At 53.5% G+C, this 25,244-nt stretch overlaps 1 protein-coding gene across 1 annotated transcript in view; it reads left to right on the forward strand.

The window, feature by feature from the left end:
• The window catches only part of PALD1 (phosphatase domain containing paladin 1), a 70,962-nt gene that overhangs the window by 34,667 nt on the left and 11,051 nt on the right, over positions 1-25,244 (forward strand). Inside the window, exons 2-18 of the mRNA XM_032313861.1 lie at positions 1,890-2,103; positions 4,623-4,725; positions 5,928-6,107; positions 7,217-7,381; positions 8,229-8,389; positions 8,618-8,693; positions 9,425-9,576; positions 9,929-10,028; positions 10,221-10,325; positions 12,430-12,525; positions 12,967-13,095; positions 13,589-13,705; positions 13,801-13,956; positions 14,286-14,468; positions 15,568-15,708; positions 15,951-16,022; positions 18,422-18,562. Of these exons, the coding sequence (XP_032169752.1) occupies positions 1,919-2,103; positions 4,623-4,725; positions 5,928-6,107; positions 7,217-7,381; positions 8,229-8,389; positions 8,618-8,693; positions 9,425-9,576; positions 9,929-10,028; positions 10,221-10,325; positions 12,430-12,525; positions 12,967-13,095; positions 13,589-13,705; positions 13,801-13,956; positions 14,286-14,468; positions 15,568-15,708; positions 15,951-16,022; positions 18,422-18,562 (2,262 nt within the window). The 5' untranslated portion in view covers positions 1,890-1,918. The remainder of the gene's footprint in view (positions 1-1,889; positions 2,104-4,622; positions 4,726-5,927; positions 6,108-7,216; positions 7,382-8,228; positions 8,390-8,617; positions 8,694-9,424; positions 9,577-9,928; positions 10,029-10,220; positions 10,326-12,429; positions 12,526-12,966; positions 13,096-13,588; positions 13,706-13,800; positions 13,957-14,285; positions 14,469-15,567; positions 15,709-15,950; positions 16,023-18,421; positions 18,563-25,244) is intronic.

Genomic DNA, 25,244 nt, shown 5'->3' on the forward strand with positions numbered 1-25,244 from the left:
TCTCTGAGCAGCCTGTGCTTCCGTTTAGGAACAGAGAGACTCATTCTGTCCGCCTTTGGCAGAGACAGAGAGAGAGAGAGAGAGAAAGGGGGAGGGGGAAATTGGACGGGGTGTGGTGGGGCTCTTACAAACACAAGGTGTGCATGTTAACAGCCGTGTTGCGTGGCTGCTGGGAGTTTTCAAGGATGACAAGGCAGGGCCAGAGGGAGAGAGGGAGCCCTCTCCAGACTGGAGAGGGACAGGACAGGTGGTGGTCTGGGAAGGTTTGAGGAGGGGTGGATGAGTCTAGTCACTGTCTAGGCGGTTCTGGGAAGGGGGAGTCTGAGTGTTCAGGGCCTGGGGACGCTCAGCCTCCCCACTGACCCGCTGAGCCTCTGCCTCCGTCACCCATTTCCCTGAGAGGTTTCCAGAGGCCAGGGTAGAGGGAAACGTGGCTGGCTCCAGCAGACTGCATCGTGTGGAGCAGCTCACCTCGGGCTGAGGGGCTGACTGTGGGTGAGGGAGTCTGGCGTCTAGGGACCGCTCTCTGCACCCTCCAGCAGCTCCTCACCTATCTCTGGCCGTTTCCCCAGACGTTCTCTGCTTTGTTCTCAGTATGCTTTAGCTTTATTACCTACTGTTCAGAGGAGAAAAAGCAAAAGGAGATGATACAAATGAACTCTCATCCCACTTGGTGATAACTTACATGAGCATCTTGACATGTATCTGCCAGGGTTTTCCGCCGATACATTTTCATGAAGTGAAACGGAATAGCAGCCTGTCCTCGCCTTACAACCCGTTCCTTCTGTCCCTGCGTCCTCAATGCCTTTCCAGTCCATCAGTGTGATATTTTCAGTGGCTGTTGAACCTTTCACCTTCGAGATGCCCCTACTTTATTCAGCAGAGCTGCTGTTGTTGACTGGAGGGGGTTCCCGGGGTTTGGCCATTGTAAGTGACACTTCCAGGAGCAACACAACCCGGAAGGCTGGTTTTTGCGGACATCCTTAAGTATTTCTCTGGGAGAGAATCCCCCTCCCCCAGGGATTCACTGCATCCAGCAGGGCCAGCCTGCCTCCTGCACGTGCAGGGCGGAATCTTTGGCTGTGATGGTGATACTGATGATGGCGTCAAGTTCAGGGGCCTGGCACTTTTACTGAACCCTTGGGTGTCCCCTGCCTCATCTTGTGATATTCATGACTAAACTGTCCTCCTGCATCTTATTTGCATCCACGTTTTCTCCCCCTCTTTTTTAAAGATTTATTTATTTTAGAGAGTGCACACGAGCGAGCGAGCGAGAGCATGAGCAGGGGCAGAGGCAGAGGGAGAGGAGAGAGACTCTCAAGCAGACTCCCCGTTGAGCACAGAGCCCGACACTGCGTTCGATCTCATGACCCTGAGATCATGACCTGAGCTGAAACCGAGGTGGACTCTTAATGGACTGAGCGCCCCCCACCCATCCTCATTCTTCAGAGCCAAGCCTGACTTCCCTCTGCGCCTGCCCCAGGTCTTCCCACTTCTCCCCACTCTGGGAGCCTGGCCTCCATGTGGCCTGACCCAGTTACTTAGAGCCCTAGGTCCTGCTGACCTGGTGTGGAGGGTTAATTAACCCCTTCCTGACAGTCATCTTTTCGCCAGAGGAGTATAACCATAAGGGGTCAGGGGCTGTGTCTTTCTGTCCCTTTATGTCCATTACCCTCCCAGACCAGTAGTCAAGGGACAGGTACACAGTAGGCCCTCAGTGAACAGGTGGGAGACAGCACACCTATCTTCTGTTTCCAGCTACAGGCTGAGCTGGCTCTTTTTGGGCCTCAGACTTCGCATCTGAGCAGTGGGGGTAGAGGTGGGCTAGGTCCTGGCCTGCCGTGAATTTTCTCACCGCTTCTGCCGCCACATGCCTTCTCATCCTGCAGGTCTGGGCTCCTGAGGCTGCCAGTGGACTATGGGCACCACGGCCAGCACAGCCCAGCAGACGGTTTCGGCGGGCGCCCCCTTTGAGGGTCTCCAGGGCAGCGGCACAATGGACAGTCAGCACTCGCTCAGTGTCCACTCCTTCCAGACCACGGGCGTGCACAACAGTAAGGCCAAGTCCATCATCCCCAACAAAGTGGCCCCCGTCGTGATCACGTGAGTGGCGGCGGGATGGGGGTTTGTGTGACTGTATCCCTAGAAGACATGGTGGGGGCAGCTGCCCAGAGGAGTGGTGGCATAGAGCACTTAGTCTACAAATCGCTTTCACAGATAAAGATACTGAGGCCCAGAGAGGTTAAGCAGTTTGCTTGGAGTAACACAGCAATCAAGTGGCTGAATGGGTCTCTGTTGTGGGTCTCTTAGCTCATGGCCACAGGGCCAGGAAGCATGGAGAAGGAGGAGTGGCTGGTTGGGGGACACCTTTTTGAAAATCATTTTTGGCCGAATATTTTCAAAGGGAGCTTACAGACGGAGATGAATAAAATTTAAAGATTTTTATTTTTCACACCTAGTAATTATGGTTCGAAACTGGGGTTAATACCAGGTTGTGAAAGAGCTGTGGGCTCGAAAAGCTGGCAGCTCTTGGTCACTTCTCTTAATTAGGTCCTTGAGGGGTTTTCCTGGAGGAGGCCAAGAGGGGGTTCTGGTACCATATTTTGAGACACGTGGATACACCACGTGCGTCCAGAGGAACAGGATCCAGAAGGGGGTTCTGCGACCCTGTCTGCCCTGTGGTGTCAGTGAAGGAGTGGGTGCTGGGAGCCAGAGGCCAGGAGGACAAGAGAGGCATGGGCTCTGTCTCCTGGTGAATTGGGAAGTCGAATCTGCCTCTGGGCCCCTCCAGCACGCAAGATATAGGACATAGTGAGCTAAGAACGAACTGTGTTCCACACATAGAAGTTTGGCAGAGACCTAGCAGGTGGGACTTTCTGTGTAAGGAGACCTAAGGGGTGGGAATAGTAAATTGGCCTGCTGGCTTTGGGGCCTGACAGGAAAATTAGGATCCCAATCCACTACTGTGCTTGCGATAAGGGGAAGAGAAGAGACGTTACAGACAAGAGACTTGATACGTAGTCTCTCTGCCAGAGATGACACATGGAGGTTTGGCCCTTGAGGGCTGTGTTGGAGACACATGTCCTGGGCCTTGCTCTGTGACCTCGGGAAAATCCTTTTCCCTCTCTGGGTCTTGTTTTTCTTTTCCGATCACATGGGGATGACGAGCAAAATACTTAATGAAGTGGTGTGGCTCAGAACAGTCTTGGGCCTGCCGGAGTGGGACTGTGTGTGCCTCCTGGATCCAGCATGAGCCCAGCACCCCTGGGATTGTAGCGTGTTTAGGGGGAACGGACCTTAAAAATTACCCATCACAGGGCCTGGCAAACTGTATCCTGTGGGCCAAATGCCACCTAGTGTCTGTTTTTGTAAATAAAGTTTTATTGGAACGCCGCCACTCCTATTCATTTACATACTGTCTGTGGACGCTTAACACTCGAATAGCAGAGTTGTAGTTGCAACAGAAACTATGGCCACACATAGAAGTTTGGCACAGACATAGAAGTTAAAAACTATGTATTTAAATCCAGTTTTCACACCTGATCTAAAGCATATTAGATCAGGAGTCAGCAAACCTTTTATATCAAGAACTGGACAGTAAATAATTGAAAGTTGAAATTATTTACTGTCCAGTTCTTGATAAAGAGTTCTTTAGTAAAGAGGAGTTCTTTAGTAAAGAGGAGCAGTGTCTTATTCACTGTTAGAACCAGCACGGAAGCTTCTTGTGTCTTGAGCAGACAGATCCATCCCAGTTTAGTATCTGCAGAAATCTGGTTTTATACCCGTGGGTTTTGCTTGAAACGGTCCCATGTAGCGGTAGCTCTGTGACTGGTAAAAATGATTATTTTAATAAACCCTTATTGTGCCTAAGGCTCTTGGCTGAGCACTTCCATTCAGCAGTGACTTGAGTTCTCACAGCAGTCCCAGAAGGTGAGACTTACTGGAAAGGGAGCCACAGAGAGAGTGAGTAACTCCAAAACCACAACATTGCTGAGTGAGGGAGCTGGGTTCATGCCCGGGTCATGCAACCCCAAAGCCTGTGTCCTGAGCCTCCTTACTGTGCCATGGGGTTGTTCTCAGAGACAATCTGATGGAAGGGTCCCCGGGGACCCAAGCAACCCTTGAATGGGAGGCCTTAAATAAGACCGAAGCTTCTCTCTGCATGAGAGTTCAGGACGCACGCCAGGCTGGAAATGGCCGCTCTGGGATCAGCCAGGCCCCTTCTCTCTTGTTTCCCCACCATCATCAGCACCTACTTCTCGCCATCACCTCTGAAGAGAAAGTAGAAGGCACCCACCTTCCCTTTAAGGGAATGGCCAGAAGTTGTTTGCATTACCACTTCTCCCCATACCCCACTGGTCAAAACTTAATCACATGACCATCCTATAGCTCCAAAGGAGGCTGGGAAATGTAGTTCTCTGCCGAATAATGGCCCAGTCAGAATTCCAGGGTTCTGTTGCTGAGGAAGAAGGGGAGGGGGGTGGATACTGGGGACAGCAGGCTGTCTCTGGCACAGGTGGGTAGCTGCGTGGGTAGGCTGGCCCTATTGTGGGGTCTGGTGAGGGTGGAGGCTACCTTGATCCCGAAGGTTTCCTGATGTGGGTTCCATTCTGCCCTGACAGGTACAACTGCAAGGAGGAGTTCCAGATCCATGACGAACTGCTCAAGGCCCATTACACGCTGGGCCGGCTCTCAGACGCCACCCCTGAGCACTACCTGGTGCAGGTGAGGGCAGCCTGGTCCCTCCCTCCCCCTTGAGCCTCCCTCAACTCCCTCTGGTCCTCCTTCCTCATGGGGTCCCTCCTCTTACTTTCCCCACTGACCCCTTTTCTGCTGCATGTCCTCACCCTATCCTCTGGGGTCCTCATGCACTTCCTCTCACCCCCTGGTCTCCTGGGGCTGCACCCCTTGCCCTGTGGGGACCCCTGCTCGTCTCTTCTGGCAGGTCCCTTCCTGGCCCCAGCCTGCACACACCCTACCTTCGGAGCAGGAGGGAGAACAGAGTCAGTGGGGATCCCGGGCTGGGGGATCTCCACTCCACTCTCCACACTCCAGAACTTCTCTGGCTTAGCTGTCTTTCCCTTCCCATATCCTCAGGAGAGCCCCACATGCCCAGGTGACTTTCATTGTTCTTGTTCCCTGCTATAGCTCCCAGCCCTGGAACAGCGCTCAGGCACCGTGTAGGTGCTCCGTAAATAGCAAATGGGTAATCATGCTGATTAAACTGCATTTGTTGAAAGAGAGGCTGGGATTTCCCGGTGTCTGGAAGAGCTGGTTCCATTTCTAATCTGTCAGTCCATGTGTGGGTCCTGTTGGAGGGGCACGGCCAGATGATGTCCGAGCTCCGTTGTGCCCAGGAAGGAACTCGCCCGGTGCCTCTTGCTCTCACCCTTCTTTGTCCTCTTTGCATCCATTCATTCCCAGCTGCGGGGGAGAGAGCCCCGTCTGTCCTCAGAGCTTCAGGACCTCAGGAAGGGCCTAGTGCACTTTTCCTCTAGCTGACTCCTGGGGCCCCGGCTGTGACTCCCTGCTTGAGCCCCTGCTCCAAGTCCTTCCTCAGGCCAAGGGAGATATTTGCTTTTTCCTGGAGAGCTTCGGGCCCCACCCTAAAACCAAATCCTGCCCCTGGAGTGTCTCTCTGTGCTCTCTTTTCTTAAGGCCTGGCTCCAGTGCTTCCATGAAACTTTCTATGATTCCTCATCAGGAGGAGTTGTTTTTCCCTTTCCCATGCTAAAAGACATCCTCCTTGGCATCACAGATGGCCACATAATTTGTTTGTTTTTTCTAAAAACCTGCAGACAACTTGAAGACCCAGTCCCCTGCCCCTTCTCTCTGCTCCCTGTCCTCTGGAGCCTGGGACAGAGCTCCACCAATAGAAGATGTCCCTGAGCCATCTGAGTAACCCCCTGTGGCTCTTCCCCTGCCAGGGACGCTACTTCCTGGTGCGGGATATTGCTGAGAAGATGGATGTCCTGGGCACTGCACGGAGCTGTGGGGCCCCCAACTTCCGGCAAGTGCGGAATGGGCTCACCGTGTTTGGCATGGGACAGCCCAGCCTCTCTGGATTCAGGCGGGTCCTCCAGAAACTCCAGAAGGATGGACACAAGGTAAATGGGGCTGCTTCTGGACGGAGTCTTGCCCCCAACATCTGGCAAAGGGGCTCCTGGGAGGGGCCTGGACCCATGATGGGGAGGGTGGCTAGGGACCCAGACCAGGCTCTACCAGGACTTGAATGCCATGGTGATCGCTGTGGTCAGCATGGTTGGGAAATTCTGGGTCCATATTTATTGCCTTGTCTTGTGTGGACCTGGGGGCCCTGAGGTCGGAATGCCCTTATACACTGCACGTTGAGAACCTTGGAGAATGAGAAAGGTGTTGGGGTGATGAGAGGGTCCAGGTCATAACGAGAGGCACAGCTTGGTGACTACAGTGGACACAGGTCCTTCTATGAAGGTAGGGCAGTTACTCCCATTTCACAGAGGAGGAAACCGAGGCCCAGAGAGGACGAGTGCCGCAGCTTCGGAGTGGTGTCCTGAGACCCAAACCAGCCACCTGGATTCTAATTGACTCCTCTTTCCTGCCTGATGCTGAGGCGGGGTTTTGCGCGCCTGAGGGTCCCCTGTGATTTCAGGCTCCGTGTGGGCAGCCCGTGTCTTGTGTGACCAGGGTTTAGCCTGAGAGTCCCCGAGTGAACCAGAGTGGGGTGGGCTGTTAGCTCTGGGCGGAACCAGAGTGGGGTGGGCTGTTAGCTCTCCGGTTCCCCAGGGAAGGGTCTGCCCACCTCTCTCTTCTCTGTGCAAGGTGCTCAGTGAAGGAATGGTTGAACGGTGGTGGCGGGCATTCATTTCTCCCCCCAGTGTTCATAAAGCGCTTGATTTATCTGCCATTTCATGCTCTGAAGAGTGGGGAAGTGAAAATGATCAGGATACGGTTCTCCCTGTAAGGAACCTGTAGTCCACGAAGAGAGACGTGTTCACCGATCATGTGAGGATGAAGCAGGAATTCACACCAGGAGCTTCAGGCAAAGGGCTGTGGGCTCTGAGAAGAGGGACAGTCAGGAGCAGGAGACACTGGGACTGAGCAGGCCCAGGGTGGGGGTGACAGGCGCTCAAAGAGGAGGGACCGGTCTGTGCAAAGGCACAGAGGTGAGGCAGAAGGCCGGGCGCCCCCGTGCTGGTTAGCGGTGACACTCTCTTCCTCCTTTGGTCCCTGGCAGGAGTGCGTGGTCTTCTGTGTGCGGGAGGAGCCCGTGCTGTTCCTGCGTGCCAATGACGACTTCGTGCCCTACACACCTCGAGATAAGCAGAACCTTCGTGAGAACCTCCAGGGCCTGGGACCTGGGATCCAGGCAGAGAGCTTAGAGCTGGCCATCCGGAAAGAGGTGAGGGTGCCTGGTGTGGGTGGAGGGCCCTCTCCCTGGCAGGCCGCTGGCATCTGTGTTGGGACCCTGCCTCCCAGCCCCACTTTGCTCTCACCGGCCCATGCTCACCCACTCTTCGGCCCTGGTTGGGCGAGTCGCTGGCTGTAGGGCCTGCTTATGGGCAGCCGGAGGAAGGACGTTTCCTATTCCTGGCTCCCTTTGCTTCTGCCCCTTTCCCATCCTGCACACCTCCTCCAGGCCCAGCACCCATATTTAGCAGGGGCCTGGTGGTGTGGAAGGAGCATTAGACTAGGAGCCCCAACATGGAGGGTCAGCCCTCCGGGAGCTGTGAGGCCCAGGTGAGTCACTTCTCTTGATGGGCCTCTGGCTGTTCCTGAGGTGCCCCTGTTCTCCTGCACAACCTGGAGGCCTGTCAAGGATTTTGATGTGGAGGTATGTGCCTGGAGTCGGTGGCTATAGTGCACCCAGAGGCTCCCACAGGCACGAACCCGTGGTCTCCCATCTCCCTCTGGGGGCCTCATCTCCTCTGGCACCCGGCTGACTGAGCTTCCCCTGTCCTTGATTCTGATGGCTTAGCTGATTCCTGTTGCCTACAGGACAGGGCAGGGCAGTTGCTCCCTGGCCCCAGTGTGGGCCCTGTCATCTTGTGTATAGGTTGCTGCCCTTGGGCCACTGGCCACCACTGTCCCATCAGGCCTCCCAGGGCATAGAGCACCTGGTTCCCCCTGGAGGAAGAGCAGCTTGTCCGTGGCCTCTGTGTGGTCTCCTCACTCTAGAGCTTGGCCAGGAAGGCCAGGAGGGGCCTGCAGGTCCCTCATGGCCCTCTGGCCCCCACTCCGCCATGCAGATCCATGACTTCGCCCAGCTGAGTGAGAACACATACCACGTCTACCACAACATCGAGGACCTGCTGGGGGAGCCCCACGCTGTGACCATCGGGGGTGAGGACGATGTGCACGTGACCGAGGAGGTGTACAAGCGGCCCCTCTTCCTGCAACCTGCCTACAGGTACCGAGTGACAGGCCTCCCCGATGTCAGCAGAGGGTTTGGGCCTCACAGATGCCTGCGCGCTGGGCAGTGGAGCTCCCTGGCCCTGCTCCCCAGCTGTGGCCTCGCTTTCACTGTCTGCAGCCTGGGCCGAGCTCCCCACAGCCATCTCTCCCATAGGAATGCAGGGATGGGGGGATGCCCGGGCTGTGTGGCCTGCCTGATGGGTCTCTCCCCGTCACCTGGCAGGTACCACCGCCTGCCCCTTCCAGAGCAAGGGGCCCCCCTGGAAGCCCAGTTTGATGCCTTTGTGAATGTTCTCCGGGTAAGTCAGGGCAGGAGGAGGCAGGGGGTGGTGGGAGCACAGAGTAGGGACAGGAGCCTGGAGAGCGGGTCTGGGTCTAGGCCCTGTCTCCATTGTGATGCTCAGGGCGAGTGTGGCCTCTGGCTTTCCTCAGAGGAAGGCTTCCTTCTGTGTTGTGTAGGAGGTGGAATGAGTGTGTGTGGGGGGTGTGTGTGTGGCTGTGTATATTTGTGCATTCTCTAATGACAGAGCCCAGCACTGACAGTCTGAAGGCCTGGACGCTGGACAGACTCAGTTGCTAACTTGGCTGTGTGATCTTGGACAAATTACCTGACTTCTCTGGACATCAAGTTATTGGGGCTCAGAGATTCTCATCTGTGGCCTTTTGAGCTGATGTTTCCTGAGTACTGGTGTTGTTTCTTTCCCAGCCCCTGCGGGAAGCCACCTTATTTAATTTGCATCTCATGGGGATGTCAAATATAGGCCTGTCACCTCTGAGCAGTCTCACTTCCAGGCCCAGCTGGCTGAGCTCCCCAAGGGCTGGGGCAGGAGGCAGGGCTGTACTCCTCAGGGCAGGTGGAACAGATTAGGCTTAGAAGTTTGCCAGAAGCGGCTAAACCCCCGTCTAGGCACCCCTTGCCAAAGACTGCGGGGCACAGATGGGCCGATGTCATGACCCCCATCTCCCCGGACTTGGTCCTGGCAGAGGGTTTCCAGGTCATGCTGTTGCTGACGGTCGTGGTCTTTCCCAGGAAACCCCCAGCCTGCTGCCGCTCCGTGATGCCCACGGGCCTCCCCCTGCTCTCCTCTTCAGCTGTCAGACAGGCGTGGGCAGGACCAACCTGGGAATGACCCTGGGGTCCCTCGTCCTGTTTCACCACAGTGGGGCTGCCTCGAGGCCAGAGTGAGTGTCCCAGGGTGCCGCAGGGATGAGGAGAGGAGGGCGCAGGGCTGCCAGAGTGCTGGGGCCACGCCAGGAGCCCAGGGCCAAAGCTGGAGGTGGGGCACGTGGGGATCATTTCCTGGGTTGCCACAGGCTTGCTGAGGAATGTGGAAAAAGTCGTTTGACCTTTCTGGGCCTCAGTTTCCCCACTGGGGAAAATACCCCTTGCTTCCCCCAGCCTGAATGGGAAGGAAGACTCGGAACCTGTAGTCCAGGGCCCCTCAGCGGCCATGTGAATGGAAGCATCAAGAGCGGGAGCGGGGGTAGAAGACTTTGGGGGTACCGCCTCTGCTACTGACCCCTTCCTCGTCAGGGCTGTCCCCCTGCAGGTCAAGCCGCTGCCCCTGGGGCAGCTTCAGCTGATCCAGAGCTTTCTCCATGTGGTGCCTCAGGGGAGGAAGATGGTGGACGAGGTGAGCTGGGGGCTGGGGGCCGGGGCCGTGGAGGGGTGGGCCCTTCTCCACTGGTGGGGTCTCTTCCTCCCCTGCACTGCCCAATTCTTGGAAAACCATTCTTTCCCTTTCTCTCCCCTTCCATCTCCGCTGTCTTTCTCTGGCCCTGCTGCCCACCTACCACCCCTTCCCTGCCCCGGTCGTGGGCCCCAGGTGGACAGAGCCATTGCCGCCTGTGCCGAGCTGCACGACCTAAAGGAGGTGGTCTTGGGATACCAGAGGAAGCTGGAAGGCGCCCGGCCTGAGAGCCCAGCCCAGGTGAGGCCTGGAGAGGGCCTGCTTTTGCCTGAGTCCTGTGACCTCATTTTGTGAAAGCTGTGAACCGGCTTCTTTGAGACTGACTTTTCCTGGTGGCTGCTTCTCCCAGAGAAGAGAGGTACTCAGAGGAAGGGCAGATGGAGTTGCTGGGCCGGCAGGAAGGACGGACAAGGAAGAGGGGAAGTTTACTTTCCCTGGCCAGGTTCCCTCGCTGCAGAATAAACAGGACGGAGGAAGGGGCCGCTGGCAGGGGTGCCGGGGGCCTCTGGAGCCAGAGACTTCCCAGACTGCTCCCGGGTCCCCCTGCTAGTCAGTCCCTTGCTGTTTCCTTGGGTAGGCTGGGGTTCGGTCCAGCCTACTGCTTCTGGAAGAGCGATGGGCTCTGGGCTATCTCAGCAGCTCTGTCCCTCCCTCTGGGGAGAGGCCATTGTCTTGACAGTGTTTGTGCACAGCACGTGGAAGGAATCTAAGGCCTGCGGAGACTTTTTCTTCTTTGACAATTAAAAAAAATATCTTTCGAAAGTGATAGTAGAGTATGGAAAATTGAGAAATTGGAGCAGGCAGAAAGTCACCCATCATGCCAGCACGGCTGCTGGGAGCATTTCAGGCCACTTTTTTCCCCATGTGCTTTGTTTGTGACATTCTTGGTTCGGGTGCCTCCTGGGCGTATTTATGCCTGCTTAGAGACCTTCTCCTCAGCCCCGCATGCCATCCCTCCTTTCGTCATTGTGGTTCTTGCCCGCTGTGTGACTTCAGCCATCCCTGGCCTGCTAGGTTAAGAGCGTGGCCTCTGGCCTGACCACGTGGAGTCCGGTCCTGGCTCTGCCATCTACAGGTGTGTGGACATAGGCCTGTGCCTCAGTTTCCCCGCTTGTAAAAAGGGAGCCACGAATGATAACCACCCTATAGAGTTGTTGCCAGGATCAGCTGAGAGAAGAGCCCTGATGCCCTTGGAAGGGAGCCTGTCGCAGAGCACGCGTCCCTGGGATGTTACTGTCATGGTTTACTAACCATGCCCCTCGGGTTGGACTGTTGAGTCGTTTCCAGTTCCTCACCAGTGTAAATTCTTTTGCAACAAGATAACTTCACGAAAATGAAGCTGTTGTGTATTTAGGATTTTTTTCCCCCTTAGTCTAGATTAGAGGTTAGCAAATGGTGACCTAGGGGCCAAATCCAACCCGCTACCTCGTTTTTGTGAATAAGTTTTATTAGAACATGGACTTGCCCATTCAGTTCCACACTGTCTGTGGCTCTTTCATGCTGCCAAGATGGGCAGGTAAAGCAGAGACCCTAGAATATTTACTGCCTTTCATCGAAGTAGATGTTTGCCGACCTCTGACCTAGATTCCTAAAGATGGGGTTCAGTGTAATCAAAGGGCATGACCTTTCTTGTGGGCCTCTCTGAATCTCACTTGCCCTCCAGAAGGTGGTACTGACCCAGCCGGTAAACTCTGAGATCCGAAGTTGGAGAGAGACTTTGGGATTCTCTCTGACTGCTCGCTGCCCCCGGCCCAGGCTGGGCTGTGGTTACGAACTTTGTTTGGGGATCCAACTCTCCTTGCCATCAGTGTTATGATTAAGCAAGTCAGCTCATTTCTCAGAACCTCTGTAAAAGAAGGGAAAAAATTGTGGCTCCCTTGGAGCAGGGTTATGAGGGTCTTTTTGTTTTCTTGTGGAGTGGGTCACAAGTGGGTTCTTAAGGGAGGGCCTCTGGCTTAGAAAAGGGTGTTTCTATCCTTGCTTCCTCAACATGATTGCGCACGGCCCTGCATGTGCATGGCTTGGTGCAAAGATGGTGTTGGGGGAAGGGAGGGTCCCAGCCTATCTCTGGGCACAGAACTGGTGGGCAAGGTGGTCCCTGTGTTGACAGCTCGGGTAGTCACCAAGAGCTTCCCCTGGGCCACAGACTAATTGCAGCAAACGGGAGAGTGTTAGATGCTTGGAAGAATTTCCAGCCCAGCAGAACTGTGTTATAAAGGGAGGGGTAGATTGTGTCCTGGGGATTTCTGAGGCTTAACTCCTGCCCTTCGAGGGATGGGGACAGGGTGGCTCCGGGAGCCCTGTTTTTACCACCTGGCCCCCATTCTGGGTCACCTTCTCTTAGGAAAGTTGCAGCCAGCACGGTGTCCGGCAGAGGGCGCTGCAGAGCCTGGAACGATACTTCTACCTGATCCTGTTTAACTACTATCTCCATGAGCAGGTGGGCAGGGGGATCAGTGGACCCACAACCCCTCCTCCTGGGGTCCCTCCAGCCCTGTCCCCCACAGCAACTGGCATGGGGTTGTTGAGGACCCCTGTGGAGCTGGGGAAGAGAATGGGGACGTATTTATTGGTCCCAGAGGAAGGTGGGTATGGGAGGCCTGGAGAGACCCCGATAGAGTGGTGGTCCCAGAGCAGGTCAGGCGAAGGGAGGGCCCACCTCTCTCTGTCCTGGGCCCCAGTCTCTGTATCCATAGCCAGGGCATCGGGGCCTGGAAGGATCTTGCTTTGGATCTTCTGGTCCTCTTGCACCGCCCCCCCGCCCTGGACCATGACGGATGTCTCTTGAAGCTCTACCTCCTCCCCACGGCAGGGTCAGCTGGGAGAGTTTGGGATGGCCTCGTGCCCCTGAACTCCCATCTCTCTCTGCCTCGGGCTGCAGTACCCGCTGGCCTTTGCCCTCAGTTTCAGCCGCTGGCTATGTGCCCACCCCGAGCTGTACCGCCTGCCTGTGACCCTGAGCTCAGCAGGGCCTGTGGCCCCTGGGGACCTCATTACTAAGGGCTCTCTGGTGAGTGTGGCTGGCTGGCTGGGGCAGTGGGAATGAGTGCGGGCTGTCCCCGGGGCTGGTGGGCCCTTGATTCCTGATGGCTTGGATTAAACATCGCCCTCCTTCCCAGGAGACAAAGAGGCGATGGCCTTTGGGGCGGCAGACTTCCTGTGAGTGAGGTGGGGTTGATCTCAGGCCCCAAGAAGCGTTTGCAGCTTTGGCCACTGCTGTTGTTCCCTCTCTTCATTCTTGAATCCACGTGCTGCAGGCGAGGAGGCAGGAGGCCTGGTTTGGATGTCTTTGCCACCAGCCTCTCATTGTAGAGCCTTACAGTTCTCCTCTGGGGGGTGGGCACTATTGCCTTTCTCCCTGCTGGGGCGGTGAAGCGCCCAGTGTGCTAATGTGCTTCGTGGACTGTAAAGTGCTGGTGTCTGCCCTCCCCTGCCCCGCCTTGGGCCAGGCTCTGAAGCTCAGTCATCTGCTGGGGGTCCCAGGCTTGCTGCTCTCCCCACAGGGGGCGGACGACCTCATCTCCCCAGATGCTCTCAGCACCGTCAGAGAGATGGATGTGGCCAACTTCCGCCGTGTACCCCGCATGCCCATCTATGGCACGGCACAGCCCAGCGCCAAGGTAACCACCCCAGGGGCCCCAGGTCCCCTCGTGGGGTCAAGAGGGGGTAGCGGTTGAGCCCTTTCACTGATGGCCCACTGATGGTCTCCCCCCAGGCCCTGGGGAGCATCCTGGCCTACCTAACTGATGCCAAGAGGAAGCTCCGGCATGTCGTGTGGGTCAACCTGAGGGAGGAGGCCGTGCTGGAGTGTGATGGGCACACCCACAGCCTGTGGTGGCCTGGGCCCCCCATGGCCTCCGACCAGCTTGAGGTGAGGCCCTCCTGCCCTCTGCATACCCCCACCTTGGAGGCCCCCTTCCCTTCTGGGAAATTGGCCCTGGAGAATCTTCAGAAGGTCCCAGGCTCCTTTTGTAAATGGAGAAACTGAGGCCGCAGGAGGAGCAGACTCAGGGAGTGGCTGATTCGGGACTCCCACTTTGGTCATCTCCCTGGCTCTGGGTCTGGCTTTGACCCCTGAGGCTCAGGAAGGGGCAAGGGTCCACCTGAAAGCCAGGACCTGTCCTGGCCATGGCAGGCTCTGCCCTTCCGGGGCTGGCCTGGAGGCTGCCTCAGTGGCACCTTTGTCCCACCTTTCTCTAGAACCTGGAGTCCCAGCTGAAGGCCCACCTGAGTATGCCTCTCCCAGGCCCAGGGGGTCCAGCGACCCGCAGGTTCCAGACATGCCGCACCTTGCAGGAGGTCTTCGCCCAGCACCGAGGGGCCTACCCTGGCCTCACTTACCACCGCATCCCCCTGCCGGACTTCTGCGCCCCCTGCGAGCAGGTGAAGGGGGCTGTGTGGGCTGGGCCCCTAGGGAGCCAGAGCAGGCCCTCTCCCACCCCTGCTCTGGCCTGGGCTGTGGCTGTGGGCACAGATCCCTTGAGGGACTGAGCGCTTGTTCCACGAGCCTCCAGTGGCTTACTCACTCCTTTCCAAGGCTCGAGTCCGGGGGTGTGTATGCATGTCTGTGTTTATTCTGTGTCTCAAGTGTGTGTGTGGGGGAAGTGTATCCACGGTGTCTGTAGCGAATGTGTGTCTATGGGGGAAGCGTGTTTGGAGTGTGTGTGGGTGTCCTGTGGACTGTGTACATGTATGTGGTGGGTGGGTTGGTCTGGAATCCAACGGACATCTTGTCTTTCCCGGGGGGTATGTGGCAGGTGTCTCTGGGGAACTGTGTGATGTGGTATGTGTGTAGTGGGGTTGTGGGGTGCTTGTGTGTGTCCAAGGTTGTTTGTGTGCTGTGTGTGTGATCTCTGTAGGATTATGTCTTTGTGTAGTATGTGTTTTAAGGTCCGTGGGTACGTCTGTGGTGTGTGTGGCCAGCCCTTACTGCATGCGGGTCGCTGTGATACGCCTGTTGTTCGGGTGGTGTGTCTGTGCAGGGTGTGGTTCTGGGCTGGGTGCGTGTGGGGACAGGCGACAGCAGCCTGGAAGGGGCGGCCTCTGGGGCTGGTAGGTCCTGCCTCTGTGGGTCTGGTTGCCTGTTGTTTGTCGCCCCCTGGTGGACCCATGCTGCGGGGAACGGCTGAGGTCGACCCTGCCCTCAGGCTGGGACCTGAGTGGGGTCCCTCTCAGGCCAGCAGCAGGGCTGCGGGTCCCTGCGCAGCCTTGGGGGATGGAGCACATGGATGTGGCATACACATCTTTTGTGTCTTGCCTGGTGGAGGGTGTCTGTGCGTGGGTTGATGGGTGGGTGCCTGGGGGAAGAGGGGATGACACGCCCGGGATAAGGGGTAGGGGTGGCTGTTTATAAGCATGCCGTTTTGTACCTGGCTGTCCCACAACAGCTGCTATGGGATTGCCACTTGGAGGGGCGGGCCACGTCTGGAGTCTGCTTCCTGCAGTCCGGCTGCCTGACTCGGACCCTGGTCTCCCCACGCAGGATTTTGACCGGCTGCTCGAAGTTGTACGGGCTGCCCTTGCGAAGGACCCGGGCACCGGCTTCGTGTTCAGCTGCCTCAGTGGCCAGGGCCGGACCACGACTGCCATGGTGGTGGCTGTGCTCGCCTTCTGGCACATCCAGGTATGTGTGGCTTGTCCTATCCTGCCTGCACAGGGCAGAGTGCTACTTAGCCCCTGGGACCCTGGTTGTGGCAGGAGCATGTGGAGGGCAGGGATGGTGCATGGCATGGTCCCAGAGCCTGTCCCATCAGTCCTGGGCAGAGGGCTTGGGGACCAGCAGACCCCTGGCAAGGGGTTCCTCAGGTTGGGGAGGGGGCCACCTGGACGGACGTGCTCCCTGTCCCAGCAGCTGTCCTCCCTCAGGGCTTCCCCGAGGTGGGCGAGGAGGAGCTCGTGAGCGTGCCTGATGCCAAGTTCACCAAGGGCGAGTTTGAGGTGAGCACACCCCACAGGGCCCCGTGGGGACCCCTGGGTGAGGGGAGAGGGCTGACAGTTCTGGGGGATCTTCAGAGCTCCTCTTACTTATATCACCTTCTCCCATGTCATCATCTCCGTGCTCCCCTGCTCCCATTTCACAGATGAGAAAACCAGAGCACAGGTCAGCTTGGCTTTTGGAGAAGAGGGGGTGCCACTTGGCCCTGCTGCTGGGCTGCTCTGTGCCCTAGGGGAGGCCTTGGCCACATTTTGTCTGGATGGCGCTGATGACTGCCTCATAGGTGCCGGGGCCCCAGGTGTGGCTGGTAACCTTGATGCTGGGCTGTGGCCTGTCCCACCTCGCCCCTGTTTCAGTCCAGGGCACTGGGTGGACAGCTGCTCATATTTCTGATTTAGTCACCCCTGTATTGTGCACCTGCCACATGTCATCACCACAGACACCCTGCACATGGGCAGCGGGTCCCTATCTTATGGGGGTTGCTCAGAGCCTGCATGGGGTGCTCTGCTGTTGGTGCTGTGGCCATCTGGCCACACAACATTCCCTGCTTCGTCATCTGGCCACACAACATTCCCCTCCCCTACTGTCCCTGCTGTCACTGTGGCCTTTGCCTGCTCCCTCAAACTTACCAAACTCCCTCAGCTGCTCAGCCTTTGCATCTGTTCTTCCGTCTCCTGAAACTCCCCTCTTCCTTCTCACTGATTCGCTGATTCTTAGGTTTTTATTTTTTCATTGTGGTAAAATGTACTTACCATATAATTGACCATTTTAAGTGTCTTTAAGCATATAGTTCTGCGGCATTGAGTACATTCACTTTGTCGTGCAACCATAATCACCATCCATCTCCAGAACTTTCTCTTTATCGCAAACCGACCATACCCATGAAACAGGAACTCCCCATTGCTCCCTCCGCAGCTGCTAGTGACTACTGTTCTACTTTGTGTCTCTGTAGATTTGACTGTTCCCCATGCCTCATACAAGTATTATCACCCAGTATTTGTCCCTTTGTGTCTGGTCTGTGTCATTTAGCATCATGTCCTCCAGGTTGAGTGTTTTTTTTCGCTTTCACTCCTTTTCAAGGCTGAGTAGTATTCCCTTGTATGTATGGACCACATTTTGTTTATTCACTCATCTGGCTGTGGACACTTGCGTTATTGTCACCCTCTGGCAACTATGAGTCATCTCCTATGAACATGGGAGCCCAAATACCTGTCTGGATATCTGTTTGCTGTTTCAGAGGTGGAATTGCTGGATTGTACAGTAACCTGCTTGATTTTTATTTATTTATTTATTTTAAAAGATTTTATTTATTTATTTGACAGACAGAGATCACAAGTATGCAGAGAGGCAGGCAGAAAGAGAGGAGGAAGTAGGCTCCCTGTTGAGCAGTAGAGCCTGAAGCGGGGCTCGATCCCAGGACCCTGGGATCATGACCTGAGCTGAAGGCAGAGGCTTTAACCCACTGAGCCACCCAGGCGCCCCAACCTGCTTGATTTTTAAATGGCGGCCATATTGTCGTTTGTGGCAGTAGTGCCATTTTACATACCCACTGGCAAAGCACAAGAGGTTGAGTTTCTTCTTGTTTTTGCCAACACTTGTTGTCTTCTGTTCTGATAGTAGCTGTCCTGGTGGATGTGAGGTGATACCTCGTGGTTTTGAGTTGTATTTCCCTGATGACGAGTGATGCTGAGCATCTTTCCAGATGCTCGTTGGCTGCCTGCATGTCTTCTGTGAGGAAATGTCTGTTCACGTTCTTTGCCCATTTCTGATTTTGTTTGTTTTGTTGCTGAGTTACAGAAATTTTAAATATATTCTGGATATCAATCCCTCAGTAGGTACACGATTTGCAAAGATTTCCTTTCATTCTGTCAGTTGCCTTTTTATGGTGTTGATGGTGTCCTTTCTTTGGTTGCCTGTACGTCTGATGGCCTGACCAAGAAGTCACTGCCACATGCGATGTCATGGAGTTTTCCTCTGTATTTTCTTCTGCCAGTTCTATGGTTTTAGCCCTGGTTTAGGTCTTTGATCCATCTTAAATTAAATTTGTATATGAGAGGCGCCTGGGTGGCTCAGTGGGTTAAAACCTCTGCCTTTGGCTCAGGTCATGATACCAGGGTCCTAGGATCGAACCCCGCATCTGGCTCTCTGCTCAGCAGGGAGCCTGCTTCCCTTCCTCTCTCTGCCTGCCTCTCTGCCTACTTGTGATCTCTGTCAAATAAATAAATAAAATCTTTAAAAAAGAACTGTTAAAAAAATCTGCATGTGAATATCCAGTTTTCTCAGCACCACTGTGGAGTGGGCCTTGAAGGGGCCCTTTGTGTGGGGTGAGCCTGTTGCTGGGGCTGGAGGCCCCACCCACCTCCCCCCTCCCTTAGTTTTCTCTGTGCTCTCCTGGCCCCAGGTGGTGATGAAGGTGGTGCAGCTGCTGCCTGACGGGCACCGAGTGAAGAAGGAGGTAGATGCAGCCCTGGACACAGTCAGTGAGACCATGACGCCCATGCACTATCACTTGCGGGAAATCATCATCTGCACCTACCGCCAGGTGAGCCTCGCCCCGACCCAGGTGTGCCACCCCAGTGCACAGCGAGCTTGGGGCTGACTGGACGTGAGGCAGCTAGGGCTCCCGTGGGACCCTCATCAGCTCTGTTACTCCTTCACCTTTTGGAAGTGACCTGTGAAATGGAAACACGCCTGACCCTGGCTCACCCTGGCTTGATTCAGGGAGTGCTTGGTGAGGTGTGTGTGTCAGGGATGATCAGAGCGTTTGACAACTGTGGCAGCCCTGGAACTGGTCAGGGATGTGGCCAGTCAGAACCAGCACTCCATCCTGACCCCTGTGGTGCCAGGTGTTAACCCTTCAGGTTCTGGGTCGTGGGAGGCACTGAGGGTCCCAGGCAGGAGTCAGGTAACTAGATGGGGCCACTCCAGGGCTTGGCACGTGGCCATGTAACGACTGGCAGGGCACCCGTTTAGTGTTTTAATGGCTGATGCCGCGTGACTGCTCAGGACCTATGTATGTCTGCACTACCCGGGAGCTGGGGTGGCTCCCAGATTGACCTCCTCCTTTAAAAATTGTGTTTGGGTGACTCATTAAACGATAGCAATGAAAATGTTTCCATAAATTTACAAACTTTCTGTAAAAGCCCAGAGTTTCAGCCTATTTAGAAAAAAGTGTGTCGTTCCATTAGCTATTGGTGGGGCTCTGTCATACACAGCTCTCCTGGCTCAGTCAGATGATTTGACATTACCTTCTGGTAACCATGTTCACCCACTCCCATTCCAGAGGCCAGGCTTCTGTTGACCTCAGCAGTGGGAGGATAGGGATCCCTGAGCCCCACGCAGGGCTCCCTGGTGCAGGGGTGATGGGGTGGGGTGGGGGTGGAACGGAAGGATGATATAGAGTCATTCCCCAGTATGGCCGCTAGGTGGCCTTAGTGAGCTGAGCCTGGGTCAAATTCTCAAAGAGGCTGAAGAGCAGAAGGCCTTCATTCTCTTATCTGGTCATTTTCACCCCGGTGACACACTTGTTTCACATGGGAGCTTTAAAACATTCCCATGCCTCAGTTCCATCCATAAAGTCTAACTTACTAGGTCTCCTTGGGGGGCCAGGGTGTGAGTGTTTTTTGTACAGTTCCCAGGTGATTGTAATGCATAGTCAAGGGTGAGAACCATCTCATCTAAGCAGGAGTCCCCAGCTGCGGTGAGTTTCAAGATCACTTGGGGGGCCCGTTCTGGGCTGGGCTCCAGTTCTGAGTTTCTGATTCCATAGGTCTGTAAAGCTCTTAGATGATGCTATGCTCCTGGTTGGGGGCCCCTTCTGGGGGATTTGCTGCAGCCAAGTCTCACCTTCTTTCTTGCTGTCTTCTAAATGACAGCTTTATGGAGATAGAATTCACATACCATACAAAACAATTATTTAAAGTACAATTCCCCAGTTTTTAGTACATTCCGAGAGCTATGTAGCCATCATCACAGCCAGATACAGAACATTTTCATTGCCCCATTTCGTCCTCCCCCAACCCTAGGCAGCCGTGAATCTACTTTCTGCTCTATGGATTTGCCTATCCTGGACATTTCATAAAAATGGAATCACGCACCATGTGGTCCTCTTGACCAGCTTCTTTCACTCAGCACAATGTGCTCAAGTTTCATCTGTATTCTAACCAGGATCATGACTTCATTCCTTTTTGTGACTAATATTCTATTGTTTGTATATATCACATTCTGTTTTTGGTGTCATGCCTAATCTAAACTCATGAGAATTCACCTCTAAGAGGTAAGTATTTTTCTTCTAAGAGTTTTGTAGTTGTAGCTCTTACATTTAGTCTTTGATTCATCTTGAGTTAATTTTTATATATGGTGTGAGGTAGAGATCCAACTTCATTCTCTTGTATGTAGATATCCAGTTGTCCTCGCACATGTGTTGAAAAGACAGTTCTTTCCCCCACTGAATTATTTTGATACCTCTAAAAAAAATACATTGACTGTAAATATGAGGGCTTATTTCTGAGCTTTTAATCCTGTTCCATTGATCTGTTTGTGTATTCTATGCCAGTACTATACTGTCTTGATTACCCTAGTATTGTAGTGAATTTTGAAATTAGGAAATGAATTCTCCCAGTATGCCTTTTTCAGAACTATTTTTTCAGAACTTCTTTTTCAGAACTATTTTGGCTATTCTGGGTCCCTTGTTTACATATGAATAGGAATTAGGATTAGTTTGCTAATTTCTGAACAACAACAAAAAAGCCAATTGAGATTTTGATAGGGATTTCGATGCAGATCAATCTGGGGAGTATTGCCATCTTTTTTTTTTTCAAATAAAGATTTTATTTATTTATTTGTCATAGAGAGAGAAGTGAGAGCAAGCACAGGCAGACAGAGTGGCAGGCAGAGGCAGAGGGAGAAGCAGGCTCCCCGCCAGGCAAGGAGCCCGATGTTGGACTCGATCCCAGGACGCTGGGATCACGACCTGAGCCGAAGGCAGCCACTTAACCAACTGAGCCACCCAGGCGTCCCGAGTATTGCCATCTTGACAATAGTTCTTCTTTTGATGCATGAACATGAAATGTCTTTCCATTCACATAGGGCTTCTTTGCTTTTTTATAAGATATTTTATAGTTCCAGAGTGTGAGTTTTACACTTCTTATATTAAATTGATTCATAAGTAACTTACTGCTTTTGTGCTATTGTAAATGGAGTTAATTTCTCAATTTCAGTTTTTAGTTTGTTCATGGTTACTATATAGAGATACAATTGACATTTGTATATTGATCTTCTATCTTGCAACCTTGCTAAACTAATTCATTAGTTTTCATACTTAGTGAATTTTTTAGGATTTTCTATTTAAAAGATCATGTCGTATGCAAATAGAGATAGTTTTGCTTCTTCCTTTCTAATTTGGGTGCCTTTTGTTTAATTTTCTTGCTTAATTGCCCTGGCTAGATCCTCCAGTGGAATGTTAAGTAAAGTTAGCTAGCAGAGACACCTCCCTCTAGTTCCCGATCTTAGGGGGAAGCTTTCAGCCTTTCACATTAAATCTTACTTTAACTGGCTTTTTCTTTCTTTCTTTCTTTCTTTCTTTCTTTTTTTTTTTTTTTTTAAAGATTTTATTTATTTATTTGGCAGACAGAGATCACAAGTAGGCAGAGAGGCAGGCAGAGAGAGAGAGGGAAGCAGGCTCCCTGCTGAGCAGAGAGCCAGATTCGGGGCTCGATCTCAGGCCCCTGAGATCATGACCTGAGCTGAAGGCAGAGGCTTTAATCCACTGAGCCACCCTGGTGCCCTAACTGGATTTTTGTCAGCTTGAGAAAACATAAACTTTGTCAGCTTGAGAAAGTTCCTTTCCATTTTTAGTTTATTGAGTGTGTTTCTTTTCTTTTAATGAGGAGATATTGACTCTTGTTAAATGCTTTTCCATATCTGTTGAGATGATTATCATGGTTTTTGCCCTTTATTCTATTGATATAGTATGTTATTTTAATTGAACTTTAGGTGTTAAACCAACCTTGCATTCTGGGATAAATCCTACTCAGTCATGGTGTGTATCTTTTTATGTTGTTAGATTTGGTTTGTCGAGGATTTTTGTGTCAGATTCATAAGAGATCTTGGTCTCTTTTGTCTTTGTTCGGTTTGGCATTAGGGTCCCGCTGGCCTCACAGAATGTGACTGTCTCAATTTTGCAGATGAGACCGAAACCTCAAGAAGGGAGAGGCCATCATACGTGCATTAGTCAGTTCGGGCTGCCACAATAAAATACCACAACCACATGGCTTAAACAACAGAAATTTATTTTCTCACATTGCAGAGACTGGAAAGTCCAAGATGAAGGTTCTGACCGATTTGTTTCCAGAGAGCACTCTCACCGTACTTGTACACGGCGACCTTCTCTCTGTGTCCTCCCACGGCCTTTCCTGGCTGCCTGGATGTGGACAGATGGTGGGATGGGAGAGAGAGAGAGGGAAGGGGCTGTCTGATATCTTTTCTTATAAGGACACTAATCTTAGAGATCCTAGAACAAAGAAAGAGCTAAAAGCAGCCTCAATCCCAGTAGCTGGGATTCATGAGGCCAGTTTAAAACAGGGAAGGACCTTTCTAGGGTTGCCAGTATATAACCTTGCTAAATGTGTCCATTTTAAGGAAAGGGGAGATGGAAGGAAAGAAAGAAGCAACAATTTAAAAACCTAACTACCATATACATGGTTGACATTTCATTAAAAAAAGGATATTTTAGTACCAGAAAGGTAGAATGGATGTGATCTGGGAGTAGAATAGACATGATCTCAGAGTAGAGTCCTTGAACAGATTTATGTTTCTAAGTTCCTGTGGACCCTTGCAACTGGTTATGGACCCAGATTTAGGAATCACAGCTTTTGGTGACCAGGCCCCTTTATCCTTTAGAGAGAAAAGGCAGAATGTCTTTCCTCCAAGGTCACCCTGCACTTGACCTGGCCTGGCTAGACCCAGAGCGTATGTCCTGCTAAGGTCAGGATGGCCTGAGCTGCCCCCGCTGCCTTGAGATTAGAAGGGGCCTCTGGCCTGCTCTGTGCATGCCTATGTGTGGACTCTGGAATGGCTGGCTTGTTCTGGGCTGACGGGCAGAAGGAGTGTGGGTGTGGGAGTTGGAGGAGCCTGGGTTTCAATAGCCATCTTCATCCTCTCTGACCGCCTGTGTCCGCACCTGACAGGCAGGACTGATACTGCTTCCTGGCAGGGCTGTGTGTGAAAAAGACACAAGGGACCAGAAGTACAGGGCTGACACACAACACGTGTTTGACTAATGGGAGGGCTCTGAGGATCCCTGTAGTGCCAGAGTGTCCTGTGATGTCCTGTAGCTTCAGAATCCCCACAGAGACCCTCAGGTTTCAGCGCTAAAGAACTTACAGAGCATTTGTCCTCTCTGCTGACAGATGAGCTAGAGAGCGGTTTTCTAGGGTCCCATGGGCGTCGCTCTCAGAGCGGGGCTGAGAGGCAAAGAGCCTCGCTCCCAGACCCAAGCCTCTAAAAGTTACTCCAAACCGCCCCAGCACCTGGTCCGTGTTTAGATTTTCTCAGTGGTCTCCCAGAGTCTTTCTGCGGTTGGATCAGGATCCAGATCAGAACCACAGATCACATGTGGCTGATGTGGCCCGTGGAGCCCAGGGCTGCTCTTCTCCCTCTCCTTCTGCTGAAGTGTAACCCCAGAGGGAAGCAGGTTGCTTACTAGATACCTGCAGTCTGGACCTGGCTGGTCGCACCCCGAGCTCTAACTAATCACGGGTGATGCCGTGGGCTTCCACAGCGGTACAGAAGGCCCCGTGGTGTCTCTTGGGACTGGGCAACTGCTGGAGGTCGTCCCCTGGATTCTTTATTTCACCGAGGGTTTGCAAAATGCTGATTCGCTGGTGCTCTCATTCCCCCTCTGTTAGCTAACTCAATCATTCCAGAAAGATACTCCCCGCCGAGGTATGGCGGAGGCAGGAAGGCAGGGCCTGAGCTTGGTTTTTCACTGGACTTGCTCGTGTTAAAGGAGGTTTGCAAGGTGTGCTTCTCTAAAGCCCAGGGGAAGGATGTTGGGTTCGGGGAGCCTCTATTCTTCCAGACTCGGACTTGGAGCCCGTCATGTGGGTCTGGGTGACTGGGGTGGTCTGGGAGAAGGAAGATGGAGGGGCTCCTGAGGGGAGGCTGGGAGTTGCCAGAGGCCAGGGCTGGAGACCAGGAGACCCAGCCTCCACTCGTCCCGACTCAGAAACAGTGAGGGAGGTGCCCCCACGAGGCTCACTGAGCATTTTCACTTCCACAGTCTGGCTCAGTCCTTACTTGTATCTGTGCCTGAGGAAGGGGAAGCTGTACCTCACGGCCATGTGTGCATTTGAGGAAGGGAGGCCCTGGGCTTGCCCAGGAACCCATAGCTGGTGGATGGCAAGAGGAGCGCGAGACTCCAGGCCCGGACTTCCAGGTCGGGCCCTCTCTGCCCTGCCGCCCAAGTTGGAGGACAGTTTCAGCTCCTTCCCACCTCAAGCCCTGCTGCTTCCGGGGTTGGGGGAAGCAGAACTAGAAGCCATAATTCGTGCTCTTGGCCTGAGGCGGCCAGAGGACAAGAGCACATCGCGGACTTGGGTCATAAACACAGAGGGAGGCATGGGACTGCAGCTGCACACACATTTTCCACAGAGACAGGCCTTCCCTTGTATGACAGTCTTGGCCCCCCTCTCTGCCTAGGCTCATCCCAGGCAGCCCAGCGATGTGTCCTCCACTCTCTAGAGTGCAGTGAGACTGGGCCAGGGCCTAATCTGACTTATGTGTGTGAGGGGGCCAGAATGCTCAGGGCATTTTAAAAACCACCTCAAAAAGAAAAAAGAAAGAGAAAGCTCTTTAAACTAAGCCACTCTGTGAGGTGGCGATAGAGGTGACAAGGCTGGGCCCCAGCCCACAGTGGGGACACCATCTGGTGAATTAGTTGTTTCCTGCTGGGCCTAGAAAGGGAAAAATATTTGTGACAGAAACTCAGGTCAGGGCTCCTGGAGGAAGTCCTGCTAGAATCATTAATGCCAGCGGCCTTTTCCTTAGCTTTGGCTGGTGACGTTAATTCTTAGTGTACTGTGTTTTGAACAGTCTGATATGTCTCCCTTCTGTCCCTTAAGAAGGAGTTTGAAGAAGAACTGAGATAAAAGTAGCCACACAGAGAGGAATAAAATGTCCTTTGGTCTTGAAATGAGATTTCGTCTATAAATCTCTAACTTTGA

The sequence above is a fragment of the Mustela erminea genome, chromosome 14, assembly GCF_009829155.1.
Source record: "Mustela erminea isolate mMusErm1 chromosome 14, mMusErm1.Pri, whole genome shotgun sequence".
In the NCBI taxonomy this organism is placed as follows: Eukaryota; Metazoa; Chordata; class Mammalia; order Carnivora; family Mustelidae; genus Mustela; species Mustela erminea.